We start from the raw sequence: 12,469 nt of genomic DNA, 5'->3' as shown, positions 1-12,469 counted from the left end.
AGCACACGCACATGCAGAGACACACAAGGAAAAAAAACGACGGAAGGAGAGAGTACGAAAAAAAAAAAACAAAGTGAGCTTGCTTACAAAATCATCTGTCACGCCATTCCTTCCGTTTTTCTTTTCGGTGTGTCTTGGACGTGAGCTGACGTTCGCATTCCGTTATCGAGACGAGGCAGCATCTGAGTGAGTAGGAGAGGGGGGGGGGCAGAAAAAAAACAGCTTTTTCACGAATACGAGGTGTTGAAGGAAAAGTTGGATGCCTTGAACACGTACACGCACGTATCCGAGTCAGTGGGAGGCGCCGTGGCTCTTGTCATTGCCTTTTATTAGGGACAATTTGATGTGAAAGGGGGCGGGGTTCGTTTTCTTCAGCATGTCCATTCAGCCATACAACAGAAGTCAAACTCCACTTTATTCCCCCACCCCGTCACAGGCCCGATCGCATGATGCAAAGCAGCCGTAGGCACGCGTTACGACAATGCCCGTGACTGTCACCTAAGCACGGCCCCTGCTTCACACTCTTACCCACCTCACCCGTTCTCCATGTTGCCTCACAGCAGCTCCTCCCATCACGCTGGTCGCCAGCTCGGGCATACCCCTCGGGGTGGCGCTCAGGTTCCCCTCACCAGGAGGCAGTGAGGACCAGCGAGATGCGTCCCAGTGATGCTGGCACTTCGGCCATCATATAAATGATAGAAACGTGCTCGCCGTTGCAGGTCTCTCCGACACACCGGTATTCAGGATCTGGCCGTCGACATCAGCAGCGACACATCGCTCTGACCTCCTCTATGTTACAGGTACCTGACCCTGTCACCACCAGAGGTGGCTCGGCATTGGCAGGAAGAGAGAGGGAGGTGGTGCTGCTTGACTCCCCTACAGCGTTGGATACTGGGACCTGAGACACCGCGCACGGAGGCGTCCCCCTGGTCATCATCAGCGTGAACGGAGAGAGGTAAGGGAAAAGCGATGCAGCCTGGAACAAGAGCGTAAAACCAAAGGAACAGTGAGGGTGGAGGAGAAAAGGGCACGAGGGAGAGAGGGCATCCATCCATAAAACATCAATAAGGGACGATGGAGGCGAAACCAAAGTAGGAGACAAAGGGAGTGAAGTAAAGAAAAAAAAGGGAGCATGGAGAAGGGGAAGGGAAGGGAAGGGGGCGAAAGAAAGGATCAAATAGACGTAAGCGAGCAGTAACCGGAACCGAAAACAACAAGATCCAACAACACCAAGACAGGACGTGTGCATCACAGATGTGTGTATCTTTTTTTTATTCGAAAATTGTTTGGCTTTTTTGTTTATCTTCTCGTTTCATTTTTTCCAGTTCTGTTTTTTTCTTTTTTTGCGCCTGTGTGTGTGTGTTCTGTGGACGAAAGAGATGCATAAGCCACATGTGCTCGTTTCTTTTAGAGACAAGCGAGGTGGCCCATCCCTCGTCCTCTCACTCTCGAGCACGCTATTCACCACACATCTACAAGTAGTAGAGAATCAGTGAGAGGAGAGAAAGGTCTCAGTTATCACTAGTAACGTCATTTGCTTCCTTACTCGTCCCTTTATTTTCCGTTGTTCTCGCTACGACACACACACACACTCATGTAAACACATAAATCTCTATTCACACAAAGGAGCCTAACAGAAGGACAAGGACAAAAAAAAACGCTGATGGGGGAAGAGGGAAAGGCAGAGATGGAACACGTGTGTTCGTTTGCCCCTGATCAACTGAGTAGAGTATTAGAGAGGCAGAGTCAAAGCGTGTGACAGCACCAGGCCAAAAAACAACAACGAAATGAAAGGTAGGGTACAAAAGAAAAGAGCACAAACATAGCAGAGTCGACATCTATCGTTTCCTTCGACTGCTTTCATACTCCACCTCTCATAGATGATAACGGTCGCCATAATGATGGCGGTTGTTGTACATGGATGTAAGTCTCTGTCTGTGTGCGCATGCTCTACCGTTATTTACCGTTGCTTGAGAACAACAAGAAACGACAAAACACAAAGTGAGGAGCGGATTGCACAGAAAAAGAGTAGGGCGCCTCCGTACATGCCCCCGCACATGCGTTGTGCGATGAGCCCATGCTTCGAGGCAGTTGCAAAGATATACATCCTCCAAACCTCCTACTGCTCTAAGGTTACCGGGCGGGTGCACACCCATATTGTGTTACTTTTGGGAGTACCGTGTGCGTCCCTCCGTGTGCCCTTTTCCGCTTTGAGGGAAAAGAGACCGCGCAAAGCACTCAGTTTATACAGGCGCCTCCCCACACGCACACAAAAGTAAACAGAAAAACTGACGCGTGTGCGGATATGCGGAGGGGGAGGGAGGGTCGAGCCACGGGACTGTGGGGCACTGAGGGAGAAGACGAAGCTGAAAACGAAAAATAGCAAAGCCAGCCGGAGACAGATAAACGGGTCCTTTCTCCCACATGCGTGCAACGAATTCGCGTCATCACTTGAAAGCTCGCATCTGTGGATGATGAAGCGTCTTCTCCTCCTCCGCAGTGACGCAGTATGCAATTCGATTGTCCCCATTGGTTTCTTTTCTCTCGCGTGGACTGACCTCATGCGTGACTACATGGAAAACTGGTTAGGCTGGACGATATGCTGTCCGTTGGGGAGAAGCACCACGTAGACAGGCTGCTGCTGCTGCACAGCTTGCACAGACACCTGATGTGGCTGCATGTGCGAAAAGTAGGCGGCACTGATGCCACCGTTCTGTTCCTGAAGCACATGGGAGTTCATTATGGCACCATAACTTGGATTAATCGATAAGGGGGTCGGATTCTGGCCTTGAAAGGTCCTTGGCGCAATGATCGCATACGAAGAGGTTGACGGCTGTGCTGCGTACAGACCGGTGGCGGCCTGCGGAAGAGCTGCCGAGTACATGACATGCTGCGCGGGGGCATCTGGGATGGTGTACTGCAAAACAGACGTGGCACTGTTGCTCTGCGTGGACGGCGTGCTGCGCGGGCCCACGGGTGTGTGCAACACTTTACTGAACGTCATGGACGCATCGGCGTTTGCGCGACGCACTTGGATCCGCGAGCCATCCACGACACGGCCGTGCAGACCTTCGATTGCTTTTTCGGCGCTGCTGGCCTCACGGAACATGACAAAGCCATAGCCCTTCGACGCATGCGACTTTTTGGCGCGCATGATACGTGCGGAAACAATACGTCCGTAAGGGGAAAAGAGGTCCTGAAGCTGTTGGTCGTCGAAGCTGAGCGGCAGACTGGCGACATACACATTTCGACTCTGCTTCAACGTGTCGTCATTGAGAGACTGCGCGACGGGCTGCGGGTGCATCATCGGAGTGCACAAATCGGCTGCCGCGGAAGGGTGCGCTTGAGTGCTATGGGGAAGAGATGGAGGGGGCGCGGGCGAGAACACAGAAAAACAGAATGGTATATGTATATATATATATATGTACTTGTTTGTTAAACTGTGTGTATCACGAAAAAAAGTAAGCAAGAGATAAACAAGGGGCTAGTGGGAGCAAGCAGATGAGCGCACAAAGAGAAGGTCAGCTAATGCAAACTGCGTAACGTGCGGGAGAAGCAATAAGCGAGAGAATGGGGGAGAGGGGAGGGGAGGGGGGTTCGGGGTGTAAGAACCAAAACAAGGAAGGAAGCGCACACAATTGAGCCAGAGATCAAGTGAGGGTGAGAACAAAACAAAAAACGCGTCAAACACAGCACAAAAAAGAAACGTGCACACGCACACAAACACGTCCACAAAGGGAAGGAGGGGAGGGGGGGGGTAGACGAAGAAAGTGGGGGATAAGTTTGTGAGGGCACAGAACTATTACATGAGACCTGGAGAGGGAAAGCAAAAGGGACTTGCAAGTGCAGAGGGTAATAACGAGAGAGTGCGAGGAGAGACAGGTCGAAAGCCTATCCCAACGCACACACGAACACACGGAGGAAACTGGAGCTCGGGAGAAACGGGAAGGGGATAGAGGCGCGAAAGAAAAGACTGAATGTAACAGGTGAGTAGGTGTGAGCTAGATGCCGGAGGAAGAGAGTTACAAGAGAGAGAGTATCGACAGAGGGAGGGGAGACGCATGGAGACGAGTACAACGCGGCAGAGAGGAACAGAAAGAGAAGGCACTGGCGTACATGTGTGTGTGTGTGTGCTTGTGCGACTGCTTCCACAGCATCTGCTCACGCGGTCCTTGTCACGTTTCCCAGAGCTGCAGGTAGAGGGCTGCGAATACGCACAGCAGCGCAAAGAGCCAGAGAGAGAGGCGTGGTCGCTGTTGTACAGAAGCAAGCAGCAGCGCAGTCACACGATCCCTTCGCGGCGATTCCAGAGGTTAAGCGAGAGGGTAGTGTGATCCCCCCTTCGTGTATCCGCCTCCCCCTCGAGCACAGCAGGATTTTCATTTCAGATGCCATTGACCTCCTCCGCTTCCAGATGAGTGGACGCCAACGAGCACAGGCAACCGCGCATGCGTACTAATCCTTGCCGATTTTTTTGTCTGTCGCGCTCCATTATGATCGACCTCCCCCTCTGAGTCCGTGAAGGGGAAAGGATTACGCTTAATCGTTTGCTGCAATCGCAGCGTCAGGAACGTGAAACGAAGGTAGAGAATACCTGATGTGAGACGAAAACAGGAAACAGGCATGAGCGAGCGAGAAATCGGCAGACGGCCATGCCCCGAAGGCACTGTCTAGTCAGATGAAAAGGAAGAAGTGCACGGTGCCACATCTCACTACCGCTTCAGTGCCTTCACCAGTGTGCAATCCTGGGGAAAGTGCCACTGGCCGCAAATGAAGCAGCGAACCGGGGGGCCACCCTTGTGATGCGTGCTGTTGTGCGGACAGTACCGTGACACGTGCCCGGTTTCGCCACACAAAAAACAAGACTTGTTCGTCTTGAAGGGCTGGTCCTCGGGAACGGCGGATTGGACCGCCGCCGCCTCCGGTATAAGCGGCTCGGTCAACGGCTCCCGCGGCTGACGGCGATCGATAATTGTGAGCCCGCCAGCGCGCCCACCGTCCTCTTTGAGGAGCTTCACGATGGCGCGGACCACCACACTGCTGATCGACTCCCATGTTTTCGACGGGTCGTTAATCTTCTGCGTCAGAGCGGAGTCGAGCTGTGTTTTCAGATGCGTCAGCAACGTCGCATCGTCCTGGCGGCACTTAAATCCCGTCATCTCGTCCACGCAGAGCTCCTCGTACTTTGCAAGGTATTCTAGATTGCCGCTGCCGAACAGGATTACGTGTAGCGGTGCCACCACCGACACCTCCCGCAAGAACGTTGCCGACGTCTTCACCTTGTCCACGTACACGAGCAGCGGCGACGAAAACGCCGTTTCCTTGCCCGCCACACTAGAGGGGTGCACCAGACACTCCGACCCGTCAAAGGTGGCAAACTTCACAGTGTGTCGTCCCCCGTAACTGCCGCCGCCGACGCTGCGATGCCCGCGCGGCATCCGCATCTGAGCGACATTGGGGTACAGTCCAGCGACCAGGCACGCCAAGATGCAGCGTGTACTGGTGGAGTTCTCGTTGAAGTGCTGTCCTCCCGCCTCAAATACGCGATCGTCTAATGTTGTGAAGGGTGGGAAGATGAACTTGGAGGGTGGCACATGCGAGCTCGGTGCGTTGTCTAGGAAGCCAGCCTCGTACAGGTAGCGCTCATACTGGCGCTTCGTAGACTCAATCTGCTTCAGTGTGGCGGGTGACAAGAAGTAGTCCTCGCACACCTTGCGTGCGGCGGCGGTACCCTTCTGTTGCAGGACCGACGCCCATTTGTTGTAGGCGAACCACGAGGAGAGCTGATCCGAGAGCGTCTCTCCGGCGAACGCGCGCCGCATATTCTCCACCTCGGTGCGAAAATCCACCGATGCAATGAAGGGCGACCTCGTGGCGAGGCAGGCGGCAATGGTGAGCACAGGATCGATGCACTGCAGCAACGCACCGTGGATGATCATTTTGCCCACACGCACATCAAGAGGTAGGTTGGCGAGGTGCTGTCCGAGAGAGGTGAGTCGCTTTTCCGCGGTCAGCGCGCCAAGCGTCGTCAGTACTTTGACGCTGCTGTGAATCGCGCGTTCCTCGGGAGGGGTCAGCGCCTTCTGCAAGTACTCGACCTCGTCGCCTAGGTGCAGGGCGTAAATCTGCAAAATGAGGCTCTCCAGCGGCACGCGGTGCATCTCGCAGAGCTGGTGATCGTCAAAGGCTTCGAACTGCGCCTCGGTGAAAAGGCGAAAGCAGAAGCCCTCCTGCACACGGCCCGCTCGACCCTGTCGTTGGCGGCAGTTTGCCTTGGAGATGTTCACCGTGACAAGCTCAGACAAGCTTTTGCGGGCATTGTAGCGGTTCTCCTTTGCCTTTCCGGTGTCGATGACGTAGACAGCGTCGTCGATGGTGATGGAGGTTTCCATTATGTTGGTGCCCAGAATCACCTTTCGCTTACCGGCTGGTGGCCGCCGAAACACTCCTTGCTGCTCCGACGACCCGAGCGAACTGTGCAGGTTGTAGAAGAGGCACGACTTGGCGAGGCGGGGGTTGAGCTTCAGCTGTTCGAGGCATCGCTGAATTTCGGCCATGCCAGGGAGAAACACCAGCACTGCGCCTGGCACACGCAGCGCGGTGTCGATGTATTCCACAATGTACTCGGTCAGCTCATAGTTGATCACGTCATAGTTCATGCGTGCAAGTGTGTCGAGTGTCTTAGGCGACGCCCTCACCACCTGTGCGAGCCTATGCTGCGTCTTCTCCCGCTCCACGTCCTCCTCCACGTCCTCCAAGTCGAGGTTCAGCACATTCTTGCGCGTGTTGCGCCGTCGCGTCTCCTTGTCTCCGCTAATCTTCTCGAACGGCGATCCCTCCTCAAGGGTGTAGTTGACCTCGGGGATGATTTGCTCCAAGTGCATCACCTTTACTGGAAACGTGCGTCCTGCGATGGAGATGACCGGGGCACCATCGAAGTACCGTGCAAACAACTCCGAGTCCATCGTGGCACTCATCAGCACCACCTTGAGATCCTGTCGTCGCCGCACCAGATCGCGTAGCAGGATAAGCAGGAAGTCCGTATCCACGCCCCGCTCGTGAATTTCATCCACGACCACATGGCTTACACGACCAAGGTACTTGTCTGTTTGCAGCCGTCGCAGCACAATACCTGTGGTGCAGTAGGTGATCTGCGTCTTCTTGGATACACAGTTCTCTAGGCGAATCGAGTAGCCGACTGTGCCACCAGCCGCTTCGTCGCGCTCTTCGGCGACGCGCAGAGCGACGGAGGTGGCAGCAAGACGACGAGGCTGGGTGCACACAATATTAGCCGAGCTGCCATGTCCTTCCTCGCACATGAACTCGTATAGGAATTGTGGAATCTGAGTTGTTTTACCGCTACCCGTCTCACCACCAATAACGACGGTGTTGTGCTTCTGTAAGGCCGCCCGCAGCGTTTCACGTACGTTGTGTGCCGGGAGCGAGTCGCGCGCCTTGCGCAGAGAACCCTCTGTCTTCAGTTTTTCCCACGAGGACTTGAGAGTCACGTCGAGGGCGGCATCGGACGCTAAGAAGTCGCGGCGCTGCGTCTCCCGATCAACCTTGGTGGCGTCAACGGTCGCCAACTCGACCCTCTCCGGCATCGAGACCTGAATGAAGCGATCCTCCTCGTCCTCTGCGGACTCCTCGGTGGCCTTTTTGTCGGCCGCACTGTTGCCGGTGAGAGCGCCAAGGAACGCCTTGCGCTGCTGCTGCACCGCAGACCGTTCCTTTGCTCCCGCGTCCCTATTCAGCGGCGGCGTCGACGAGGCCGGTTGCACTTCCTCCATTGATGACACCGCGCCGTGAATGGCGGAGATAAGTGCCATCAGACACCCGCCACCCACAAACCCATTAATCGCCTGCACGGCTGCATCCATGATGGCGCGTCTGTCGACGGCCGAAATGTCTTTCGTGCACGACGGCGCCACGACAAGACTTGGCAGCGACTCGGGTGAGCTTCTGCGGAGCGGTTGCACGTAAATGACCGGCGTCTCTGTCGGATAATAGTCCGGGAAGCGTACGACTACGAGCAACTGCTTTTCATAAGCGGTGCGAAAGCCGAAGTACAGTTCGCGGTCGTTTGTGTCATCGTCAAAGTGCTTTCGACCAAGAAAACTGTCGCTGAAGAGACTCTCAATCGTGCCAATCTCGTTCTCTAGAATCGCATCGCCTTCCTCGGGGCTCACCTTGTCGTTGCTCTCCTCACGCGAGAACCAGGTCATGCAGTTGAAAAGTTCAAAGCAGCTGTGAACTAGAAACGACTGAAAAGGCCCGGCCTCATCCAGCAGCTCCGTTACATCGCTAAATGACGGCACCTCAACCGTCTGAGCGAGGTCCGCCAGGTACTGCGTGACAAGGTCTCGCGGAAAACCCAAGCCCTCATAAAGCCGTTGCAGGATTTCAGAGGGCATAAGGGGCGCATTGCGCTGAAACGTGATGCGGGAAGAGATTTTGGCATCAAAGTGCTTCTCAGATACTGGCACGCTGCCTCCCGTGGCAGCGTGATGCAGTACATCGATGATGAGGTCTCTGCCAGCGTTGGTAATCATCGACGGGGCTGCCTTCGTCGATGCGCCGGCAGGTGCCGCCGCCGCTCGTCCTCGCCCCCGGCCGCCACGGCCCGGATTTGGTGGTTTCCGCTGTCGGTTTGGTCCCATTGCGTCACAGTCTTCCTGGCGCCGGGAGAGGTTCGCCGATGCTTTCCTGCTGACCTATGCGCGCGTGGAGATGTATGTGGAAACAGTTGCAGCACTGCAAGATCACCGTTGCTGCTTGCGGGTGAAGCTGGGAGACTTTCGGTGCTCGGTCAAGACTGAGCACAATGGCGCAGCGAACAGTGCTCTAAATGAAGATATTCAGGAGGAAAACAGGAGATGCAAACCGGTAGGAAAGGGGTTGTCGAATTAAAGGCTGCAAAAGAAGGTGGCAGTCGAGTAGCATGGCAAGGACAGACGGACACAAAGAATGCCTCAGCCAAGCCGAGGGGGAGAACAGAGAGCAGCTACAGGCGTTCGCGCAGAAGAAAAGGGGGTGTACAACGACGGCTGAGTGGCAGACTAATAAACACCTGACGGCACTGAGCGCGATGAGTTGAGTCGTCGGTGATGAGACGCAGGCGCATGGTGGCACGTTTCACAGCTCCCTCACAGCAGGTGCTCGCCTGTGGCTCCACGCAGTATCCTTGAAGAGCACACTAGCTCTTTCATCTGCCGCTGTGCTGCATGTGTCGCATGTCGCGGTGTCGGAATTCATGGTGTGGCTACTTTATTGTTTCATTGGTCGTTGAGAGACTAAACACGCTCAAAGAAGCTCTGTTGCGAGTTGGGCACATTTCTTTGCTCGTTTACTTTTGTTATTCTTGTATCTGCAAACAAACATATGCGCACGCTCTCTGTCATGGCTGCACCTGTCCCAGCACTTTTTTCTGTCTTCAGCGTGCCAACGATACTTGAAGGCCAGGGGGGGGGGACAAGGAAGTCAGAAACAGATAACTTCAGATGCGGAGCTACGCTCTCTTCCCTCCAAATAAAGTACGTGTTGAATAAATGTGTATCTCTTTTGAATGCTGTATTTTTTCCCTCTCTGTTGAGATTCTTTGTTTCAGTTGGAGTGCACACGGGACATATATCACTGTGCGTTAGTATGAACAAAACAAAACGACTTGCGAAGCACAAGGAAGAAAAAAGAGAAGGCAAAAAGAAAAAATGCACGCGAGAAGAGGAAGATCTGGAAAGAGGCCGAGACAGCCTCTCAACTAAGGTGGCGCTCTCCGTCTCTTCCTCTGGCTTGGCACTTGATCGCTGTTGTTTTCGAGTAATCTCTTTCTCTATTGGGTTCACTCGCTTTTTACCTTACTCGCACCGTATCTTTCAGAACCTTCCTCTGCCTCGTTTTGTCGGCAAATATTTATTTTCAGTTTTGCTCACAGCAAAGGCACTCCGGTGGCTTTTCGTCCCGTTTGTGACGTGACGCACACGGATCGGGGAGGGAGGGGGGGGGGACGACGGTATGTATGGCGTTCTTTTTTTTCTTTGACCAAAGGACTTCTTTTTTTCGACTTTCCGAGTTCGTGTAGAAGACAAGCAACTGAAAAGAAGAACAAAAATCAAGCGAGAGATGGAAACCGATAAAGCTTAGAAATCCACATCAAATAAACTGACAGAAAAAAATGAGAGAAACAGAAAAGAAAAACGGGAGCATGATACAAAAGAGAGACAAAGGACAGATAAAAATGCGAGGAAGTAGTTGGTGCGAGTTGGAGAGTAAACGCTAAAATCAATAAGTTCAGTTGAATGGAGTACGCAGGGATGTAGTGGATGCATACTTGGACCAGCAATATGAAAAAATGAAAGAGGGTGCTGTGCCACTTTTCAGAAACGTAAAGGCCGTTTCCCGCTGCATGGAACTGTCATTTTGTGACGTTGTTCACAGCGGGCCGGATACGCCTCAGAAGACGCGTCGACGTTCGCCCGTGCACTCCTCAACCCTGCACCAACGACATCGGGCTGTACATGGGCGACGGCACGTACATGACGTACACCGGCTGGTACGGCATGCACGCACTCATCAGCTGCTGCTGCATCATCACCGGATACATCTTCTTTGCCGAAGCCTCCGGACGAGCCAAACGCACCTGGACGCGTGTGCTCTGGATGGAGTGACCCTGGAGCGCGATCACGGCGTTCAACGCATCCTGTTCATTTTCAAATAAGACGAAGCCGTACCCCTTGCACCGTCCAGTTTCCTTGTCGTACTTCACTGTACAGGAGATGACGCGGCCAAAGGGAGAGAAGAGATCCAGTAGATCCTTCTCGGAGTAGTCCTCTGGCAGGCTGGCAATGTACACATTGCGAGTGAACGGAGACGGGTAAGACATGGCTGGAGATCTGAGTGGTTTCTTTTTGTTCCCGGCGTCGGTTTTCTGGTGAGAGAACGGCAGAGCACTGAGAAAGCAGAACAAAAAGGAAGCGAACGAAGAAGAGAACTGCTAATAGGTTTGGACGCTTGAAGCTTCAAGTTATCTGGTAGTGTACAAAGCGCAAATGAGAAATGCAGGCCCAAGTTTCCAAAGGGCAGAGAGGAGAGTATGCGAAGTACAAGCAGCGATGGGGGCTATATACGAGAGCTGTCATCAGCGGCATCGCTTCCCTGGCGCGTGGCGAGCGCGCACGCGACAACTGCCGAAAATAGGGCATAGTCGCGATCTTGTCTAAAAGCACGTGAAGGTGTGAGACGGTCACTGCCTCATCGCACCACACACACACAGGCCCATCTACACCGGCGCTGGGATCCTCTTCACCCCTGTTCTCAACTGGGGGAGGAGGAACAGAAAAACTATTACTTCCTCAGCGGAATGGTGCCATCCGATACGTATTACGACGATGACAAGTGCATGCAAACAACAAAGAAGCACTGTGCGAGCGAGCACACCTTCGCTGGTGACAAGGTGAAGGGGAGTTCGATTGGCACGTCCACTGGTGAAAGTGCAGAGCAGCTCACTACGTTCATTTTCTCCGCTTTTTGTGCGACACAGGCTCCTCTTTCTCCACCAGGAGCCCTTTTGCGCGGAGGCGCTTCTGCTGTGTCTCCTTGAACGCGTTTGGGCAAATGCCGCTAAGTTCACAGATGTCACACTTCGGGCGGAGTGGGGTGCATACTGTTTGGCCGAGACCCACCATGAGAGAATTAATGGTTCCCCAATGTTCCAGAGGCAACCACGACTCCAGCGCCTTGCGCGTGTCCTCCGGTGTCTTCACAGTGCTTGGTACCCACCGGTAACGCTGCGAGATTCGGTGCACATGTGTATCGACGCCAATGCCGATAACGCGGTGATCGGCGTCTTGGAAAAACAGGTTTGCCATCTTGGGGCCGACGCCGGGCAGTGCAATCACCTCCGCATACTCTCGCGGTACCTTTCCATCGTAGTCTTTCATGAGAATCGCAGCGACTTCCTTGATGTTCCTCGCCTTCGTATTGTGAAACCCGACTTTGCAGATGTGCTTATCCAATTCTCTCTCTGTCATCGCATGAACCGACTGCGCAGTCAGTCCGCGCTTGATGAGCGCATCCATCGCAGCCGCGGTCACGACATCCTTTGTCTGTGCACTGAGCATGAGCGCCACTAAGGTGTGGAAGCGCTGAACTTCCTTTGGTGCATTCTCGTCGCGGAGGCGGTGGCACCCCATCGTGTCCACCGGGGCCTTTAAGTGTTTTCGATAATCCTCCAGGCGCGCGAAAAGCTGCCCCCAATTCGACGGCGGGGTAAAGGAGCGTTTATTCATGGTCCACAGTCCCGCTCGTTCGTCTTTCCTTCAGAGTGCGCGTAGGTACGGAGAAAAAGGAGTCATGAAGTCGACAGTCAGGGCGATGTAGACAGTTGAACGCCATCCAAATATCACTTGTGGTAATGTATGCAGTGCTGTGCGGCTGTCAAGCGATTTCCGGGGAGGCCACAGGCACGACGCGA

At 54.0% G+C, this 12,469-nt stretch overlaps 4 protein-coding genes across 4 annotated transcripts; all 4 read right to left on the bottom strand.

Annotated features, from left to right (window-relative positions):
* Window positions 1-2,569: 2,569 nt before the first annotated feature.
* On the bottom strand, window positions 2,570-3,307 carry LMXM_09_0080 (RNA-binding protein 5-like protein; the record flags this gene model as incomplete). Its single annotated transcript, XM_003872641.1, has 1 exon — window positions 2,570-3,307. The coding sequence occupies one exon, from the start codon at window positions 3,305-3,307 to the stop codon at window positions 2,570-2,572; it is 738 nt and encodes a 245-aa protein (XP_003872690.1).
* A 1,405-nt stretch (window positions 3,308-4,712) lies between these two features.
* Window positions 4,713-8,414, bottom strand: LMXM_09_0070 (putative RNA helicase; the record flags this gene model as incomplete). The annotated part of the gene is made up of 1 exon (XM_003872640.1): window positions 4,713-8,414. One exon carries the CDS (start codon window positions 8,412-8,414, stop codon window positions 4,713-4,715), a length of 3,702 nt encoding a protein of 1,233 aa, XP_003872689.1.
* A 2,069-nt stretch (window positions 8,415-10,483) lies between these two features.
* On the bottom strand, window positions 10,484-10,879 carry LMXM_09_0060 (putative RNA-binding protein 5; the record flags this gene model as incomplete). The annotated part of the gene is made up of 1 exon (XM_003872639.1): window positions 10,484-10,879. The coding sequence occupies one exon, from the start codon at window positions 10,877-10,879 to the stop codon at window positions 10,484-10,486; it is 396 nt and encodes a 131-aa protein (XP_003872688.1).
* Window positions 10,880-11,507: 628 nt separating this feature from the next.
* LMXM_09_0050 (putative endonuclease III) lies at window positions 11,508-12,284 on the bottom strand (the record flags this gene model as incomplete). Its single annotated transcript, XM_003872638.1, has 1 exon — window positions 11,508-12,284. The coding sequence occupies one exon, from the start codon at window positions 12,282-12,284 to the stop codon at window positions 11,508-11,510; it is 777 nt and encodes a 258-aa protein (XP_003872687.1).
* Window positions 12,285-12,469: the final 185 nt, after the last annotated feature.

The sequence above is a fragment of the Leishmania mexicana genome, chromosome 9 (assembly GCF_000234665.1).
Source record: "Leishmania mexicana MHOM/GT/2001/U1103 complete genome, chromosome 9".
Lineage (NCBI taxonomy): Eukaryota > Euglenozoa > Kinetoplastea > Trypanosomatida > Trypanosomatidae > Leishmania > Leishmania mexicana.
This window is presented reverse-complemented; position numbering and strand designations above follow the sequence as displayed.